At 33.6% G+C, this 20,212-nt stretch overlaps 3 protein-coding genes across 3 annotated transcripts; 2 read left to right on the top strand and 1 right to left on the bottom strand.

Moving 5' to 3' along the window:
• The first annotated feature begins 108 nt into the window (after positions 1–108).
• Positions 109–7,367, top strand: BNAA03G50650D (protein SOB FIVE-LIKE 5). The gene is made up of 4 exons (XM_013882965.3): positions 109–1,423; positions 1,679–1,774; positions 1,874–1,937; positions 7,085–7,367. The coding sequence occupies exons 1-3, from the start codon at positions 1,073–1,075 to the stop codon at positions 1,928–1,930; spliced, it is 504 nt and encodes a 167-aa protein (XP_013738419.1). The 5' UTR covers positions 109–1,072; the 3' UTR covers positions 1,931–1,937; positions 7,085–7,367.
• Positions 7,368–8,686: 1,319 nt separating this feature from the next.
• On the top strand, positions 8,687–10,298 carry BNAA03G50640D (protein SHORT HYPOCOTYL IN WHITE LIGHT 1). The gene is made up of 4 exons (XM_013882966.2): positions 8,687–8,925; positions 8,996–9,232; positions 9,323–9,388; positions 9,887–10,298. The coding sequence occupies exons 1-4, from the start codon at positions 8,752–8,754 to the stop codon at positions 10,040–10,042; spliced, it is 633 nt and encodes a 210-aa protein (XP_013738420.1). The 5' UTR covers positions 8,687–8,751; the 3' UTR covers positions 10,043–10,298.
• Positions 10,299–11,008: 710 nt separating this feature from the next.
• On the bottom strand, positions 11,009–12,265 carry LOC125607234. The gene is made up of 2 exons (XM_048777107.1): positions 11,713–12,265; positions 11,009–11,514 (listed from the first exon to the last, which is right to left on the bottom strand). Exons 1-2 carry the CDS (start codon positions 12,263–12,265, stop codon positions 11,009–11,011), a joined length of 1,059 nt encoding a protein of 352 aa, XP_048633064.1.
• Positions 12,266–20,212: the final 7,947 nt, after the last annotated feature.

The raw sequence follows: 20,212 nt of genomic DNA, 5'->3' as shown, positions 1-20,212 counted from the left end.
AAACTTTATATAATTATTACTCGTTTTCAAATCTTAATCATCATACTATAATAACACTAATATCTCGCCATCCCACATATAGAAAGTGCCAAACATACACGAAAAGGAACACAAAAGATAAATAATAAACTTACTAGGATGTCTTTTTCGACAGGTAAGAATTAATTTAGCTAGTACGAAAAAGAATAAAATGGAAAACAAAATGTGAGGGCATGTGATATCATAAAAGCGTAGTCAATAGACCGCTCGGATCTTCTTTGTCACAACTTGTCTGCCGAAGTCGCTTTGACCCATGCACCATCTAATTAGTCTCACCAATACTATTAATTACCTACATAAATAGCCATTATAAACATTTAATATACGATTAGTGGCTATTTATCTCTTCTATGCTAGTTTTGGAGGATATGTCACGTGCAAACTTTCTATTAGTACGATAATTAAAATAAAACAAGTATTAAAGTTTCAACTCTATATAGTTTGATATGCGTCGTTCGTTTATTTTTATGCAGCTGAAATGTATAAATAAGCAGGTTTGGTTTTATATATTTGGATCAAATGAGAAACGTCTGGCCACGAACGCTACATGTCATTCCCATGTTACATACTGGCATTGTAAGAAAAGAGTAACAAAGTATTATACTATCGAGTTCACGTGTTGCGAACTTGAAAAGAACGCTCGAGTGTGCCTAAATAACGCCGACTTATCCATTAGCTTGTATACAAGTTACTTCGTCCACATAGTGAACTGATAACGACAAAACAAGAGCCAACATTATTAGACCAACCTAAGATTTTAAAATTAATAGGCACAAGAAGTAGGAGACGATGATAATAAGTTAAAATAAGATATACTCCGTACCTGTTGAAGATAGGACCAAACAATTGAATAAAATTAAACAATGAAATATAGAGGACATCACACATGGAGAGATATAGATGCATGTGTATAAATCAAGTCGATACTTCACCCACAGCTTCTGTCTAAATCTTTCTCCACACAGCAGTTCAAACTCAAGAACCTAAAAAAAAGGAGTTGCTTTCTTTTATAAACACAATAAATAGAAGGAAAATGTTGGGTTCATCAGAATGGAGTAGTGGATGCGAGTCAGGATGGACTTTGTACTTAGACCATTCTGTTTCTTCTTTTCCAAGTTCTTCTTGTTTCCGAGACATTAATGGGTTTGAAAACAGAAGAAGAAGCAAAGATTCTTGGAGTCAAAACTACGTGCATCAAGAAGAAGATGAAGAAGAAGATTTGTCGATGATGTCAGATGCATCTTCTGGCCCAAGGAATGTTTGCGAGGAAGATTCTGTGAAAAAGTTAAACAGTGTTGGTCCCAAGAAACAGAACAAGAGTGAAAAGAAAAGAAGAGATTATGAGAAAATGAACTCGGTTCTTGATGATACTGCTAGTTCTCATGTAAGTCTTTTATTTTCAAATAAATTCTGTAAAGCCAAACGATAACAGTCCATTAGTCATAACTATTTCTTTTAGAGTGCAAATATCATTTTTGTTCTTTTTATTTTTGTAGTTGATTATTATATCCATAGCAACTGTAGAATTTACATCACATGGAAGTCCAGGACTAGTTTGGACATAGCAATGTTAAAACACAAAGACTTTTGAATGAGAGGGTATTGATTTTGTCGTTTGTACTGTTTACATTTCTTGTAGATGTTGCAGAAAAGTGTGGGTGGTAATAAGATAGAGCAAACCTTTCCAGAGAGTACATTGGATTATTCGCAAGGCTTCTCGGCAACTCACATTCAGGTTACTCCCTCTCTCTTTTCTGCTCTCAGTGAGATTCTGTTGAGTACACGTGACTTGTCTCAAGAGACTCACTATGTGTGTTTGTTTATCAACAAGTAGGACAAAGCAGCATTCCAAGAACAATATGGTTATTTGCAAATGGAAACAAGATACTAGATAACCAGTTAAGTAAAATATATACTATTATATAGATATTGACGCAGTCGGAAATCACTAAGGTTAGCAAACACTAACCCTTAGATCAAAATCAAGCTCTCAAGCAAGAACTCGAATATTAAGCTCTGGAATCCACCAGAAAAGATAAAAGCTTGAAAACTTCTATTGATAAGAAAAGATATGAATGTCCAAAACAGAATACCTAAAACTCTCTTATATAGAGAGAGCCTAAAACATAAAAAGGTAAATCCCTATAAGAAAAAGAAAACATGAAATAAAAGGAAAACTTCTAGATTAGGTTATGTAAATCTAAGAGTCTCCTACATCAGTCTCCTCCACCTCGAAAGAACTCGACCCCGAGTTCTCTTCTGGATAAAGAACACCATCAGCATGGTACTCATAGATGTCAGCCACATTGAACGTATTAGAAATGTTCATGTCTTCTGGAAGTGCCACCACATAAGCATTATCATTTAACTTCCGCAAAATCTTGAATGGACCATATTTGCGAGGTTGTAGCTTGCGATATGTGCCCACGGGGAATCTTTCTTTTCGTAGAAACACCATCACTTCATCTCCTTCTTTGAAAACCTTGAGTCTTCTACGCTTGTCTGCTGCTTCTTTATTCTTTTGGCCAGTTGCTTCTAACTTCGCTCGGACAGCGTCTCTAGTTGCTAGAATATCCTCTGCCATAGCCTCAGCTGAGATACTAACTCCAGGAGCTTTAGGCAACTTAACCAAATCGACCACATGCTTCGGAATAGAACAATAGACCAAAGAAAAAGGTGATTTCCCTGTAGCTGAGTGCACGGCACTGTTGTAAGCAAACTCCACTTGAGGTAAAGCCAGATCCCATTGTTTCGGTTTATCTCCACAAACACTTCGAATCATATTCCCCAAAGTTCTATTCGTCACCTCGGTTTGCCCATCAGTCTGTGGATGAGCTGTAGAACTCCGTTTCAAGCTGGTTCCAAACATTCTCCAAAGTGTAATCCAGAAGTGACTCAGAAACTTGGTATCTCTGTCGGAAATTATTGTCTTAGGAACCCCATGAAGACGTACCACTTCCCGAAAAAATAACTTGGCGATGTTAGAGGCATCTGCAGTCTTCTTGCAGGCGATGAAATGCGACATCTTGGAGAATCTGTCAACGACCACAAACACAGAATCGACGCCTCGCTGTGTACGAGGTAAGCCTAACACAAAATCCATAGACAAGTCTTGCCAAATATCTTCTGGGATTGGTAATGGCATATAAAGTCCAGTGTTCTGAGATTGTCCTTTAGAAACCTGACAGATATAACACCTTTTAACTATAGCACCCGCATCTCTCCTTAAATGTGGCCAATAAAACCTTGTCTCCAAGCTAGCAATGGTCTTGTCTCTTCCCAAATGACCACTAAGGCCGCCACCATGCAAATCGCGAATCAACTTTTCTCGTAATGACGAGCAAGGAATGCACAGCCTGTCTCCTTTAAAAAGATAACCATCTCGTATGTGGAAATCTGCAGAAGGATGCTTCCCATTACATTTGCCCCATAACTCCTTGAATTCAACATCACATTCGTACAACTCCTTCAAAGACTCGAAACCCACAACCTCTTGTGCTAAGATAGTGAGTAAGGAAGCTCTTCTACTCAAGGCGTCTGCCACCTTGTTAAGAGTCCCAGACTTATGCTGAATAATGAAAGGAAACTTTTGCAGAAAACTTACCCAACGAGCATGCATCTTATTTATCACTTTCTGGCTGTGAAGATACTTTAGAGCTTGGTGGTCTGTAAATAGAACAAACTCTCTCTGAACCAAGTAATGCTCCCATTGTCGAAGAGCTCGAAAAACCGCATAGAACTCTTGATCATACGTGCTCCACTTTTGGCGAGCTTCACTTAACTTTTCACTAAAGAAAGCTATCGGTCGTTTTTCTTGTGATAAGACGGCACCTATTCCCACACCACTAGCGTCACATTCCACTTGAAACACTTTGTCAAAATCGGGTAAGGCTAATACTGGTGCAGTACAAAGCCTCTCTTTAATTAAAGCAAAACTCTCTTCCTGTTCAGATCCCCAATGAAACTTCCCTTTCTTCAAACACTCAGTGATAGGCGCAGTAATGGTACTAAAATCTCTAACAAATCTTCTGTAGAAAGTAGCTAGACCATGAAAGCTGCGTATCTCAGTGACAGACTTAGGAACCGGCCAATCCCTTATGGCACTCACTTTCTCCTGGTCAACCTGAATCCCTTCTTCACCAATAACAAATCCAAGAAATAACAGCTTGTTGGTGCTGAACGTACATTTTTTAAGATTGATGTACAATTGGTTTTCTTGTAAAACCTGCAAAACTTGCTTCAAATGTTCCATATGCTCGTCTTTTGTTTTACTGTATATCAAAATGTCATCAAAATAAACCACCACAAAAGAACCAATGAACGGGCGGAGAACCTGGTTCATTAATCTCATGAATGTGCTAGGAGCATTTGACAACCCAAAAGGCATCACCATCCATTCGAATAATCCGTCTTTACTCTTAAAAGCAGTTTTCCACTCATCTCCAGGCCTGATTCGAATTTGATGATAACCACTTCGAAGATCTATCTTTGAAAACACCTTAGAACCTGACAACTCATCAAGCATATCTTCCAACCGGGGTATAGGGAATCGATATTTAATGGTTATCTTATTAATGGCTCTACTATCAACACACATCCGCCACTGGTTACCTTTCTTAGGAACTAGCAGAACCGGTACGGCGCATGGACTCATGCTCTCACGAATAAATCCTTTTCTCAGCAAATCTTCAATCTGTTCCCTTAAAATCTCATTCTCCTTAGGGCTCATACGGTAATGGGGAAGATTTGGCAGACTGGATCCTGGAATCAAGTCAATATGATGCTGAATATCTCTCATGGGAGGTAGATCATTAGGAAGTTCTTCCGCAATCAACTCTTTGAAATCATCCAGAATTTCTAACACTTCTCTTGGGGTTGATGTTTCCTCCGTTACTGCACTCAACAACCCTTTAACAACCAAGGGATAGAAACACCTTGCTTCTTGAACATCCCCATCAAGCTCTTTGTCGTCATGTGTCATAACCAAGAAACTTGACTTCTTTTCCTTCGCAGTGTTACAAAAATCCTTAACAGGTGCCATGGCAATTTTATGGTTGCCCCACGTAAACATTATCACATTGTCTCGACCTCGATATGTGATATCGTTATCATACTGCCAAGGTCGTCCAAGAAGAATGTGACAAACATCCATGTCAAGAACGTCACAAGTGATCTCCTCCTTATAATGTTTACCTATAGATATGAGAACTTTGCAAGTCATGCTAACTCGAACTTGTGATCCTCTCTTCACCCAACCAAGACCGTACGGTTTCTCATGACGGGTTGTGGGTAGCTTCAGATAGTCCACCAGCTTTTGAGAAACTAAATTCTCTGAGCTTCCATTATCCACAATCACATTACACACCTTGTTTTGAATAGAACAATGTGTTCTAAACAAATTCTTACGTTGGCCTTCTTCTTTAGATGATAACAAGACTCGTTGTAGCACAAGGTTTATCATCTCTCCAGATTCTTCTTCAGCGAATTCAGCTCCCTCATATTCTTCATTCTCAGCGAAATCCCTTTCATCCTCTTCATCTTCTTCCTCTATTATAGCAACTGTTCTCCGACTTGGACAGACATTTGATTTATGACCATGTCCTTGGCAACGGAAACACTTGTCAATGGAAGGCTTAGCATAAGAATTGTTTTGTCTCTGAGCTGGTGCCTTGTTCTGTTGGGTTGAGTTAGAGCTACTAGCTCCTTTGTTTCCCGGATTGGAGTCTTTATTGGCTACACTCTTTTCTTTCTCACTTGTTGGTTCAAAATTGGTCTGAGCCGTGTTTCTTCTAAATGTTGAGAACCCGCGTGATGACTTCTCCATTAACTCAGCTTTTAATGCTAGACTGGAAGCTTCCTGCACGGTCCATACGGTTTGCAAACCCATCTTTCCCTGAAGAGAACCCTTTAACCCACTGATGTACCTAGCCACCTTCTGATTCTCTGTTTCGCCTAACTCATTGCGTTCAGAGAAACGCAAGAATTCAGCTGTGTACTCGGTCACAGTTCTGTTTCCTTGAACACAATCGAGATACATCTTGTAAAGAATTTGTTCGTAATCTTCCGGTAAGAATCGCTCCAGCATTAATTGCTTCATTCGACGCCAAGTCCTAACTGGTCCTCTCCTTTGTCTTTGCCTTTGGATAACGAGTTTATCCCACCACACTGCAGCAGTCTTCTTCAGTTTGACAGCTACCATCTTAACTTGTTTATTCTCAGGAACGCCCATGACATCAAAAAATCGATCAACATCAATTTGCCAATCAAGAAACTCCTCCACTCCCATAGTTCCATAGAACAATGGAATATCGGCTTTTACCCGATAATCATAATTGTTTTGTTGGTTTCCTTCAGCTATTTCTTCTTCTGATTCTTCTTCTGAACTAGAATTATCAACAACAACTTCACGATTGTTTCGACCTTGTTGACCCCGAATTGGTCTTCTTTCTCCACCTCTTTGACCGGCGTTATTAACCTGATTGGGATAAGCCACAACCTGATTATTTAACGCAGTTACCAGATTTGCCAATTGAGCAGTTACGGCAGTGAGGTTTGTGGTTGCCTCCCTTAAACCTTCTGCGAAACCCTCGAAGTCGGCTTTGGTTACTGGTTGATCACCCATGGCTGATCAAGCTTCGAAAAGAGAAGGAGAAGACCTTGCTCTGATACCACTTGACGCAGTCGGAAATCACTAAGGTTAGCAAACACTAACCCTTAGATCAAAATCAAGCTCTCAAGCAAGAACTCGAATATTAAGCTCTGGAATCCACCAGAAAAGATAAAAGCTTGAAAACTTCTATTGATAAGAAAAGATATGAATGTCCAAAACAGAATACCTAAAACTCTCTTATATAGAGAGAGCCTAAAACATAAAAAGGTAAATCCCTATAAGAAAAAGAAAACATGAAATAAAAGGAAAACTTCTAGATTAGGTTATGTAAATCTAAGAGTCTCCTACATCAGATATTAACTACTTGTTTACTCTTACTTTACCAAGTGTGTGTATATATTCAACTCTGACTAAAACGTCATTCTTAATTAGCAGGTGGTTTTTATTTATGAAGAGCAGCTATTTTAGACAATTTGGAAGCTTGTATGGATTCATGTAAGAAATGAAGGGCTAAAGCAAAAAAGTGTCATAGAAGAAACCCAAAATGGAGAGATAGGACCAAAGAAGGTTCTCAAATTTCCAATAGTTCTGAATCTTTTTTTTTCTGTTTTCTTTTTTTTTTGCAATTTCGCCACAAACGAGCTTTTCCTTTTTTTTTTGTAGCCTCCCTTATGTACGTTACTCTTGGTTTACAACACTTCAATTGCAATTTTTCTGTCATAGTGTAGTAAGTTTTCTACCATGGGGTGCATTTTGTTAAGTTAAACAAACAAAAACTTTAACACTTTAATATATAATATAACTCTAAATGTAAAAGTATAAATCTAAATATCCTACTAGGTAATAACCTGCGCCTTGCGCGGAATGTGATTATTAGTTTCGTTATTTTTCAATAAGAAGACATTAATCTGTTTAATCTGGATATTGGTTCGGTTTTAAGTTGTTTTTTAGTTTTTAATCTCCTAAAATATAATTATCATTTTAAATCAGTATTTATTTAGTTTGTTCGGTTAAAATGTTTGATGTTTTTATTTTTTTTTCTCCTGTGATAATCAAAAATTACTATTATTTGTTTTTTTTATGTTATAAATTTTAGATAGTCATGATGTCGAACAAATGGTTTCATATTATAGTTTCTAAACGGATAATAGTTAAAAAAGAAAATAAATTTATTAAGACAAATTATTTTACTGCAATTTGGTCGATAGTGAAAGAAGCATTAAGAAAAAGAATATTTTAACTTTCAAAAAAATTAGGTATTTCAGTTGTGGTAAATACTTAGTTATAAGGTGTTCACGTCAATATGCACATGTATGTGTATGTAAAAGTATATAAAGATAGTTGATAAATATATAAAGATACTGTTAATTAATATTAAATGGCATTTTGTTCAAAATAATACATGAAAAATAAAATTCTTAAAATGAAATTATTTTTTAAAAAATATTGTAAATTTATATAAACTATAATATATAACTTATATATATTTTTTTAATATATGTATATATATATATATGCATATAACAGATCATATTGGATATCCGTTCCTATAAATTTTGATATTTGTGATTTGTTTTTTTTACAGATACTACATTTTAGTATTTGATTTGCTTCGTAGAGTAAAAGATATCCGGATTTTTCGGTTCGAATCAAAACGGATAACGAATCAAATCAAAATTTATAAATAATTTGTCCAATTCTATTCATAAATAGTAAAAATGACGTAAAGAAGAACCGTAAGTTTTATATTTAAAAAACGTAAAATACATAGTGTGAACATATTTATGTAGAGTTTGCCTGAGAAATTCTCTACATATGACATGTGTCCATTTTAATATAAATTCAGTTTAGTGCGAACGCATTTATTACGATATTTTTCCGTCGTGTGTTAAGGGATGTCGTCGTTGGAAAAAAATTAATAACACGAGGTTCACGTTGGATACAATATTTATGATTAACCAAACCTAATGGGCCTGATTGTATTATGGTCCATCTAAACGTGGCCCAAGATAAAAAAATATCATTAAAGAAGTAAACATTTTATTACAAAACACAGAGAGAGAGAGAAAAAAAAAACAGAACTGCCTGATGCGTAACAAACGATGCCACTGTCCGCATCAATATCATCGCCGTCTTCTCTCGCTCTTCTCTCAACCCGATCACGATCGCCTCTCTCCTTCTTCATCTCCACTCCCAAAACCCTAATCATCTCCAGAACCCGTGATCCTCCTTGCACTTCCCTTTTTGCTTCCCGGCGACCCCGCGACTTCATCAACGTATGTTCCTTTGCTTTAGATTGTGTGCCTAACACGATTCAGTGTCTGAACTGTTTATGTGTTTCAACAGGGGAGGAGGGATGGTTTCGTAGACGGTGATCGGAGCTGGAACCGGAAGATCAAACCGGAGTATGGGATCGATGAGGATTACGAAGAGGACGAAGACGAGGAGGAGGAGGAGGAAGAAGAAGAAGATAGAAGCTTGGATCTTTTACTTCGGTTCGTCGAGAACGTCTTCAGAAAAGTTTCGAAGCGAGCAAGGAAAGCCGTCCGATCTGTTTTGCCTGTTTCCATCTCCACCAAGCTGGTAAAGTCTCGAACTTTCGATGATCACTCTAATCTGATTTAAGATCTCAGCAAGTTCTCTGCATCTGCTGATTGTTTTGTTTCGATTTAGGTGGGCTTCTCAGTGAACGGCGTACTTATACTTGCATTTTTATGGATCTTGAAGGCCTTTCTCGAGGTAATAACTTTAGTCCTGGAGTTGATTGTTTTGTTTCGTTATACTTGATTGCTATATGTTCGTAATTGGATTCACTGACTATGGTAGAAGTCTGTATCTATAATAACTTTGAAAAGAGAGAGGATAGTGTTAATGAGTTCAGTTGTTGTAGTGAATCTATTTTTATGGCATATACAAACTCAATGATATAGAAAACGTTACTTAACTCAAATTGAACACCGCCTCTCTCTGTTTTTATTTTACTCACACATATCAGAATGGAAGAGGCTAGTAATGGATCTTCTTTCTTTCACATTTGAATCTCCCTTCTGTATTTAATTTGTAAAGTCTCTGGATTTTAGTTATCTTTATAGGTGTTTGGATCAGTCCTTTTGCATATTTTTCAGTGTTTTTATGTCTTCAAGAGAGACATTTTTTTTTGTGTTTCTTAGCGTAAAGTAGTGTTGTTAGCTTTTCATGTTGATTGGGTTTTAATGTAATTTTTGTGGTGGAATACAGGTAGCTTGCACACTTGGGACTATTGTATTTACGAGCATTCTATTTATACGGGGACTTTGGGCTGGTGTAGCATACGTACAAGAAAGCCGCAACAACAGGATCAATGAACTTGCTGATGACCCGCGTGCATGGAACGGGGTGCAGCCAGCTTCTTGAGTATTTCACTTTATCAAGTTTAGTTTCTGACTTTTGAGAGCCAAAATAGGTTTAGGCTCTTGGAAGACAATAAAAACCACAGATGATTTTAGAATCAGAAAGGAGTGAGTTACACTGGATATGATGTTCTTTGGCATTGTCTGATGATTTACTAAGTAAAAGAATGTAATGTTTGTAGCATTCCAAATTTCCAATGATGTGATTCGATGACACTGTATCTTATTTTTCTAAATAAACAAAACCATATTCAGAATCATACCATTTACCATTCAAGCAAGGCTTCGCAATTCCTAACTTAACTTCTTTTCTCTGATGCAACAAAGGGAAGGTTACAAACAAGCTAACCAAGAAGCTACAGTTTGAAGTTTTTGGAGATAATTTCATATCTTGATATTTAAAACGATAAACACACACCACCTCTTGGTCCAAAGTTGAACCTGAGAGTGCATAGACGTATTTCTATAATACCATTACATACTCATAATCGGAACACCTACCCCGACTACAAAAGGGTGTTAGATTAATTATCTACGAGATTTTATTTTCTTGGGGGTGGTCTGCGGTCGTATATTTGGGTTATGGCTGTATAGTCTATACATAGAGTCCAAGAAAAGTACAAATGAATCACGGAGTTTCATAAGTTTACAGGTTAGAGCATGTACATCAATGAACCCCCTATTGGGGTTCATATGTATTTTTTATGTATTTAATTGTGGGCTCGTGAACAGTGTTGAACCCGGATCAATTGTGCTCCTCCATCAATGAACCTTAAATCCGGGTTCATAGGAATAAAATAATATTAAAAAAAAAAATTAATATAAACATTTGTTTTAAATTTTTTTTTTTTTAAGAAAGTTACTAAATATTTTACATTATTATTATTATTTTTTTTTGGTCAATAAATATTTTACATTATTTATGAAAAGTTTTTATTCAATACATTGAAAAATCATGAACAGAGAAAGATTATTCATCACGATTACCAAATTTTTCCCAAACATTTTCAACTAAATCAGCTTTCAAACGCTCATGTACGCTTGGATCCCGAATTTGATTGCGAATGTTAAGCATATCGACATTCACACTTTCTCTCGTTTTCACCTTCGCACTTCGGCTAGATTCTCCTGACTCGAACTCAGATGTATCAGCTAGAGTGTATCCGTGTCGTTCATCCTCGACTATCATATTGTGCAATATGACACACGTTCTCATTATCTTTCCTATCTTTTCCTTGTCCCATTTTAGAGCAGGGTTTTTTACAATTGCAAACCTCGATTGCAAGACTCCAAATGCCCGTTCGACATCTTTTCTGACTGATTCTTGTCTTTCTGCAAATTTCTGGGCTTTAGGACCTTGAGGAAGCGGGATGGATTGGATAAATGTTGCCCAATTAGGATAAATTCCATCGGTCAGATAGTAGGTCATACGATAAGTGTGGCTGTTGACCTTGAACTTCACTTTAGGTGCTCGACCTTGTAAAATGTCATCAAAAACTGGTGACCGATCAAGAACATTGATATCGTTAAGGGTACCTGGTAATCCGAAAAATGAGTGCCATATCCAAAGATCTTGTGATGCCACAGCTTCTAAGACAATTGTCGGCTTTCCTGAACCACGTGTGAACTGACCTTTCCAAGCCGTTGGGCAGTTTTTCCACTCCCAATGCATACAATCGATGCTGCCTATCATCCCCGGAAACCCGCGTGCCTCTCCAGCGTCAAGTAGTCTTTGAAGATCTTCTGTTGTAGGTGTTCTTAGATACTCCTCTCCAAACAAAAGTATTATCGCTTCTGCAAAATTCTCCAAACATAAAATTGCAGTACTTGCAGCAAGTCGGAGATATTCGTCATTGACATCGCCCGCGTGACCGTATGCCAACGATCGGATGGCTGAAGTGCATTTTTGAAGTGTAGAGAGGCCGTTCCTTCCATGACCATTTCTTCGTTGCTGAAAGTATAGAATTTCATTACCTAGGCGTTCGACAATGCGAAGGAACAAAGACTTGTTCATTCGAAAACGCCGCCTAAACATGTCGTGTGTGTATGTAGGATTTTCACTGAAGTAATCCTGCCATAGTTGATTGTGTCCTTGTTCCCGATCTCTTTCGATGTATACTCGTCTCTTCGGCTCTTTGGTTAGAACAGAGTCGATGAAATCATCGATTTGTTGGTCCACCATTTCCTCAAAAACTTCATATACTTCATCATTTGAGGAGCTTGACATTCTTTCTTTTTTGGAAAAAAAAATATCAATTTTATTCTCTACTCCAAAAACAAATTATCATTTTTATTCTCTAGTCCAAAATATAACAAATTATCAAATATATTCTATACTCCAAAATATAACAAATTATCAATTTTATTCCCTACTCCAAAATATAACAAATTATCATTTTTATTCTCTAGTCCAAAATATAACAAATCATCATTTTTATTCTCTACTCCAAAATATAACAAATTTTCAAATATATTCTCTACTCCAAAATATAACAAATTATCAATTTTATTCCCTACTCCAAAATATAACAAATTATCATTTTTTTTCTCTTAAAATTATAATGTAATTAAAATTATAACGAGTGCAACGATTTAAAAAATTAAAATTATCACTTAAAAATTAAAATCTCGTTTAACCTAAGTATTATAATGTAATTAAGAGCTTACGTTGCTTGTGTTGTTCTCGGTTGGGTGAGGCAGTATAAGCGTAGTTGTGAAGTTGTCCTCTTCGTTTGTAGTTGATCAAGTGTTTCACAAAGACATCAAGGAAGAGAAGTAGTTGATCAAGTGTTTCAGAAGTTGTGTTCTAGAAATTTTGAAATTCAAAGACACTCCCTCCTCGATTTTATGAACAAAAGACCTCTCGATCGCCCTAGCTACAAGAATCGCCTCTCGAGTCGCAAACCCTAGCTATTTGGGAGAGAAGAGAAAATGAAGAGAATAACGCGAAACACCTCATTTGCGGCGCGTCATCACGACTCCGTCCAGCCAATCCGGTGGCTCCACGTGTGTTGAACTCGTCTCACACAAGTTCACGACAGAGGCCCGGTTCACTTAATATTACCCATTTTCCTTTTTTTTTTCAAATTAAAAACCTGTGAACCCAGGTCCATGACCCTCTTATGATACCTCAATGTACATGCTCTTAGAGGGGTGGTTTTGTTGTTTTGTATAAAAATAATGAAACATGTCTATATACAAATCACTTTTTTTTTGGTTTTGATGATATAAAAAATTCGGTTAAGATTCGGCTTGATTTATATGCCAGCTCCCAAGACTACAAATCTTTGCCTTCTATTGGATTTGTTGTTAGCTTAATATAATATGGGTGTTTTTCAAAACCAACCCATATTTTCAAGTCAAACCCAAAACCAACCCTTTTTTTTTGTCCATACTATTCATCAATAAAATTTCCATATTATCCTTATGTTTTTGAATTATTCACAAAATTGCCATTTTTATTTATTTTTTTATTAATTTCGAAATTAACAAAAAACCAAATACACCCCAACCATTTGTTCTTATTTACAAAAATGCCATCATCATCAATTTTTCCAACCACCATGAACCACCATTTTTGAGCTCTAAAGCTCTAGAATTCAATTTTCAACCACTTTTTTTTCTCATTCTAACCCAAAAAACTTCATTTCTTCTCATCTCCTCTACATTTCCATCTAAAAAACTCTCATAACTATCATTTTCATAATCATAAACTTCATATTTTCGAGTTTCTTCATTAGTGAATCGTTAAAGATGCTTCTTTTTGCTCATATTTGGAGTTTGGACGGTTGAAAATGTTGGAAACGAGCTTTACACATGAAAAAGGTAATTATTTACATGGTTTTCGTTCTTTTTCAGATCTGTGTCGCGACGGTAGACTGTTTTGTATGTCTACGCCTCCGTGGAGACTTACGATGCAGTCTATTTGTCAACGCACGGGTTAGTTTTGCAATTGACCAGACAATTTTTTTTTCTAACGCAGACTTCCCCAGTAGTCTCCGTCTTTACCTTTGACAACAAAAATAAAATTTTCGGTAGACTTACTAAGACGTCTACCTAAAAGAGGTTAGTTTTTCATTTGACCGAACTTTTGACTTTTCAAAATAGACTTCAACGGAGGTCTACAAAATGTAGACTGCCAACGAAGTCTATAAAATGTCAGTTTTACATTTGACCAAAACTTTGACTTCGTGGAATAGGTTAGTTTTGTGTTTGACCAAAAAGTTTAAAAAGCAATCAAAAATTTATTAAATTGTAGACTTCATATGCAGTCTTCTTATCTTAAAAAAAGAAATGTAGATTGCGTATAAAGTCTACTTTTTTATTTTGGTCAAATGCAAAACCAACCCGTCGGATTTGAGAGTAGACTTCACAAGAAGTCTACACACCCGTAGACGTTCATTTCAATCTACTGATTTGAAGTCAAACTTGGTCAATTGCAAAACTAACCTCTTTCAAAAAAATTCAAATATGTAGACTGCATATGAAGTCTAGTTCTGAAAGTCAAATCTTGGATGAATTCTGGTCAATTGCAAAAAGTAACCTTTTTAAATTGTAGACTGAAATGAAAGTCTACATGTACAAAATCACAACTTTTATTCAACTATAGAAAGCAACCCGTAAAATGGTCAATTGCAAAAACCAACCCGAAGAGTAGACCTATTTGACAGTCTACGTCTGTAAACTGAAAAGAACGTCTACATCTTTAGAGACTGAATATTAAGTCTGCATAGAAAAATCTATAAAAATGTGAATTTGTGTATTATTCATTAAATTGTTTCTAGTTTTTTTTTGTTTGACAGTGTGTGTTAGTTAATCCTAATGGGTTTGAGTGATTTTGAAAAGAATTTTTTTTATAATTATGAAGGTATAATTCATTTAATTTGACAATGTTGTTAGCTAATAATTGTAGACGTATTTGTAAGTCTTCGTTTATAGTTTTGCTAATAAGGCTGAACTTGTTTTAAAGCTGAAGTCGGTGACTGTGGAATATAAATTTACATTCTCAGCATATAAGACAACGAAAACTCTGTATGTGGCTAAGTGTCGTGTTCAAGGATGTGGTTGGAAACTTAGAGCGAGTGTGAAGCATGGGTCAAAGACATTTTGGATGACAAAATATTCGAAAAGGATGAAGAATCGGAAAGGTTGAAGAATGTTTCTTGTGCATGATGGCTGTACACATGGTAAACTTCTTGAAATGACACAAGAAGATTATGATCTGGACAACAAAATTGAGAAGATGGTGCTAACATATTCCTTACCAAACATCATTTAAAACAAATGACTCCGAATAGGAAATACTCCTCTTATGCCTGTCACGAATAATCGACAAGTATGGAACTTGATCGAGTTATCTAAGACACACTTTGTACGCCTTTGTGTATCAAGCATGTGTCAAATACACTAAATTTTTTTGGATTGACTATATTTTAGATAATAAGTGTAGACGTTTTTGTAAATCTACAAATGTAGACTGCAGTTGAAGTCTATGTCGTAAATTCTATTAAAAGTGTATTTGTGTATTATTCATCATATTTTTTCATGATTTAATTATTTTACAGTGTATGTTAATAAAATTTTAATGGTCTTGGATGAATTTCACAATTTAATGTGTTATAATTATACACTTGATACTTATTGCAAATTGTTTTGATTAGTGTTATTCTTGAAAAATTTTTGGGAAAATTTTGTATAGATTTTCTTCTTCTCACATGTATGTTAGTTTTTATTTTATCTTATGGTGGTTTTACTTGTTTGGTTGGTTAGATCTTGTGAAAAAATTGATATCTAACAAAAAATTAATAATATCATACAAGTGAAAACAACTAAAAATGAATACAATGTTTATAGATTATGCATTAAAAAATTATTTAAAAATTAATATTTTATTATGAAAGTTATTACAAAGCAATATATTAAAAAGTATTATTGAGTATGTTTGATTTTTCATAATCTTGATGCTTCAAATAAAGTCTTGGAAAAAGTACCTGCAAAATAAGATAGAGTTATGAGAAAAACATAAGATAAAAAATGAAATCATATTTTAGTAGACTTTTTATTAAATCTACCTAAAGTTATTGTTTAGTAGACTTTAGTTGAAATCTACACTAATGGAAAATTTTCATATCTAAAAGTGTGCATTTAGAAAATTAGAAAATACTTTGTTCTGGAAAATATTTTAAAAATAGTTTTTTTGTCATCCTTGTAAGAAAGCAAAAAGATAATGTATGAATCTATAAATTTAGTTCATTATAAACATAAAATATCTTATAATGAATATATGGAAAGCTTACATTTTTGGGAAGATGATTTGAAAACATTGGAAGAGAATACCTGCAAAATAAAATAAAATTATGAAAAATAAGATAAAAATTAAAATCATATTTGAGTAACTTCTAATGAAATATGCTTAAAAGTCAAGGCTAGTAGACTTACCAGCCGTAAGTTTTAAGTAGATTTCAAATGAAGTCTACTCTATAAAGAAAAATAGATCTGAAAAATAAATACACTAAAAATATGAAATAAGTTTAAATCTAAAAAACTTTTAAAAATATGATTTAGTAGGCAAAATAGTTATAAATTAAAGACATACTAATATGAATTTTAATATGTAACTTTATTTGAATATAAATACTAGAACACATTTTTTAAATCTATAGATGTAAACCTTACATTTCTAGGAGGAGAAGAGAACAACTATGGAAGAAAATACCTGCAAAATAAGATAAAATTATTAAAAAACATAGAAAAAAAATTAAAGTCATATTTTTGTAGACTTCCAATGAAGTATGCTTAAACTTTGTGGTTTAGTAAACTTCATATGAAGTCTGCAAGCTTTAGTAAACTTCTTTAGAAGTCTACACTGTCTGATAATTTTCAGATCTGAAAAAATCTATATATTTTGAAATGTGAAAATAATTTTAAATCTGAAAATACTTTACATAATAGAATTTATAAGGTAAACTAGTAGCAAATTAATGTAGAGAGCTTGATCTATAAATTTATTTGAATATAAACATGTAAATACATATTTAAAATCTATTAATCTAAAACTTACATTTTTAGAGGAGATGATGAAATCCATGAGTGATAATACCTACCAAAAAAAGATAATATTGTGAGAAATAAACATAAAAATACATATTTAAAATCTATAGATCTAAAACTTACATTTTTTAAAGGAGAAGATGAAAACCATGAATCATAATATCTAAAATGACAAGATAATATTGTGAGAAAGACTTGAGAAAATTTTAGAGAGAAAGAAGATAATGAGAGAGATTTGGAAACAATTGAGAGAATTTTAGAGAGAAGAGAGAAAGTTTTAGAGAGAAGGGAGAGAGTTTTAAAAACTTGTGCAGCCACTTTAGAGAGAGATTGTATAAATTTTGTTTATATAGGGAGACACAAATGTAACTAGGTTAAAATTTACGATACTGTAGACTTCGTTTGAAGTCTACTAAAATTAAAATTTTGGAGTAGATCTTACTATAACATAGTAGACCTTTTTGGAAGTCTACTATAATAATTTAATTATTGTTATTTATTCTTTATTATTTTAGTAATTTTAATATATGATTTATTAAATTTATTTTTTTATTTTTTAATAGTTATAGTATATGATTTCACTTTTTTATTCGTAAGAAACTTAACTTAGTTTAAATATAATGATTTTTTGTAAAACAAATTGAAAAATATAGACTGAAAAAGACGTCTTCAGATAAATAGACTTTATTGTAGGTCTACGAAACCCTAAACCACAAATCTCAAACCCTAAATGTTTTGCTTGATAATCAAAAAGTCTCATTTATACAAAATATAAACTACTAAACATTAGTATGCAGATTTAAGTTAATAAAACAAAAAAAAAACAAAATCTAAAATCTAACCCTATGAAATCAACTACTAAAAGACATAACATGTTAGAACCTTTTGTTTCTAAACTATGAACATAGTCTAACACATGATAACTAAATTAGTATATATTCTTCAAAATTGTTCGATTATATGAAATTTTAATTTATTTACTTCATATTATCCATTATATTGATGATTAGTTAAAAATATCACAATAATTATTTTTATACATTTTTAAAATTAAATTATTAGATCAAATTAGAGTGTAGACTACAAAACAAGTCTATAAAGTAGACTTCGTAGGAAGTCTATATATATGTAGACTTCTTTTATTACATGTAGACTTGCAAAGGATAAAAACGTAAAATACATTTCTGTTTTTTGTTTGGTCATAAGGGTTAAATAGTACTTTCATTACTCCTTTAGGTTGGTTTTGCATTTGACTGAAAGTAAGGTATACTTTTACATTTGACTTGAATATTTGGGTTAGTTTTAGCAAATGTCCCATATAATATACTCACTCATAATCATAATGTATTCAGGAATGGAATTTGAAACGAGAGACCTCATAAGGGAGATCAGTTATAAAACATTTTGTTTTGTTATTACTTATTGTTAAAGAATATATTGACAATATATAGAGAAGAGAAGTTTATAAAGTTGATATTAAAAGCGGAGGATATGTTCTAATGCATTTACAAATGACGATACATAAGCATTTATTGCACCTAAAACAAAAACCAACTAAACACCCACAAAAGGCTAAAAGTCGACAATAATGCCAAAAGATTAGTGGGTGTATGAAATTCCACTAAGATGCATTTTTAAGTTTGATGTTCTTATGTACCTTTTATTCGCACTTAGTGGTACACATATATACACAGAGACAACACAACACCATGCATAGTATTATACATACCAGGTGCTGCATACAATTTGTCTATATATATATATATATATTCTATTTTCAAAATAAATAAACACATTTTAGTAATAATAAAAACTAGATCTTGACCCGCGCCCTCGCGCGGGTGTTGGATTTAACTTGCATTCAATGTAAATTTATAAACCATTTATTTGATAAAATGTCCATTTATATTTTTATGTTTTGTAAAATATATTTAGAGTAGAATATATTATATTATAATATAGATGTTTGATAACAATTTTTTATATGTACGTAATCTTATATTTATAATTTTATAATGGATGCAATTTGATGTAATTGTAATATTCATAAATTAACCTATTGATTTTTTTTTGTTTATTTATTTAAAAATAATTTAATTTTTTACAGTAGGTTTTTATGAATTATTATTAATTTTATGATATTAGATTTTAAGTGAAGCGACAGATTAGTAAATAAGAAAGAAATGCAATGGTTAAATGTGTAAATAAAAAAAATATTTAATGTGCTATCCGTGTTTCCAAACAATTCTCATTTAATCTTCTATCCAAGTTTCCAACCGACAAAATCTGTAAAGGAGAAAGAAATACAGTGACTAAATATGTAAATAAAAAAATATTTAATCTGCTATACTTGTTTCCAAACAACTTTCATTTAATCTACTATCTAAGTTTCCATACAGTACCAAAAGGTACTTCAGTTTTAATAATATAGATGATATACGCATCGGCTTGTAAGAATAAAAAGAAATATATGTCGGGCAGCATCGTCAACTTTAGTATTGATTTGGATCCCAAATCCAGACTCTTATAAAAATAATTTAGTACATGATTAGAAGATACATCAGTCAAAAAACAATATTAGAGAAGATACACACGATTTATAGTAGTTCACCTTAATGTGAAAGTTACATACATTTTTAACATTGCGGATTTCTTCCCTATGACCAACTGAAAAAAAAAAAAACAAATATGTTAGGTGAAAGAACACTCATGTTAGATGAACATCTCGCCTATGCATTGCTTTGTACGTAACGATCAGTCGAATAAGTATAACTGCATAATCTCCATGTACAGATAAGTTTTATTTTTTCCTCACCTTCACGTATACAAATATTCCATTCACCAACAATAGAGAACTAGACTCTTATATGGAAGTCAACTGTCAGATGTAGTAGAATAAAAGCATATGCATTACTTTGTTAGCAACGATCACATATATATGTCCGACCAGAGAGATAGTCAACTCGGTATATGATTCGACAATTAGTTAATCGTCAGCACCTGAGAAGTCATGTCACTGTATGTATATCTATAGCATCAAGTATCGTATTCTATCTGCACCATATGCAAATGAATTACAGAATCACATGTTTTACATCTCAGTTGAAAACAAAACCTAATCTAT

Source organism: Brassica napus, chromosome A3, assembly GCF_020379485.1.
Source record: "Brassica napus cultivar Da-Ae chromosome A3, Da-Ae, whole genome shotgun sequence".
Lineage (NCBI taxonomy): Eukaryota > Viridiplantae > Streptophyta > Magnoliopsida > Brassicales > Brassicaceae > Brassica > Brassica napus.
This window is presented reverse-complemented; position numbering and strand designations above follow the sequence as displayed.

Bases quoted from the DNA above. Each gene is read 5' to 3' on its own strand.
- BNAA03G50650D (XM_013882965.3), top strand. From the start codon at position 1,073: ATGTTGGGTTCATCAGAATGGAGTAGTGGATGCGAGTCAGGATGGACT. The intron at 1,424-1,678 runs GTAAGTCTTTTA...CATTTCTTGTAG, and splicing joins ATGATACTGCTAGTTCTCAT to ATGTTGCAGAAAAGTGTGGG. The intron at 1,775-1,873 runs GTTACTCCCTCT...ATCAACAAGTAG, and splicing joins TCTCGGCAACTCACATTCAG to GACAAAGCAGCATTCCAAGA.
- BNAA03G50640D (XM_013882966.2), top strand. From the start codon at position 8,752: ATGCCACTGTCCGCATCAATATCATCGCCGTCTTCTCTCGCTCTTCTC. The intron at 8,926-8,995 runs GTATGTTCCTTT...GTGTTTCAACAG, and splicing joins GACCCCGCGACTTCATCAAC to GGGAGGAGGGATGGTTTCGT. The intron at 9,233-9,322 runs GTAAAGTCTCGA...GTTTCGATTTAG, and splicing joins TTTCCATCTCCACCAAGCTG to GTGGGCTTCTCAGTGAACGG.
- LOC125607234 (XM_048777107.1), bottom strand. From the start codon at position 12,265: ATGTCAAGCTCCTCAAATGATGAAGTATATGAAGTTTTTGAGGAAATG. The intron at 11,515-11,712 runs GTATGCATTGGG...ACATTTTACAAG, and splicing joins GATGATAGGCAGCATCGATT to GTCGAGCACCTAAAGTGAAG.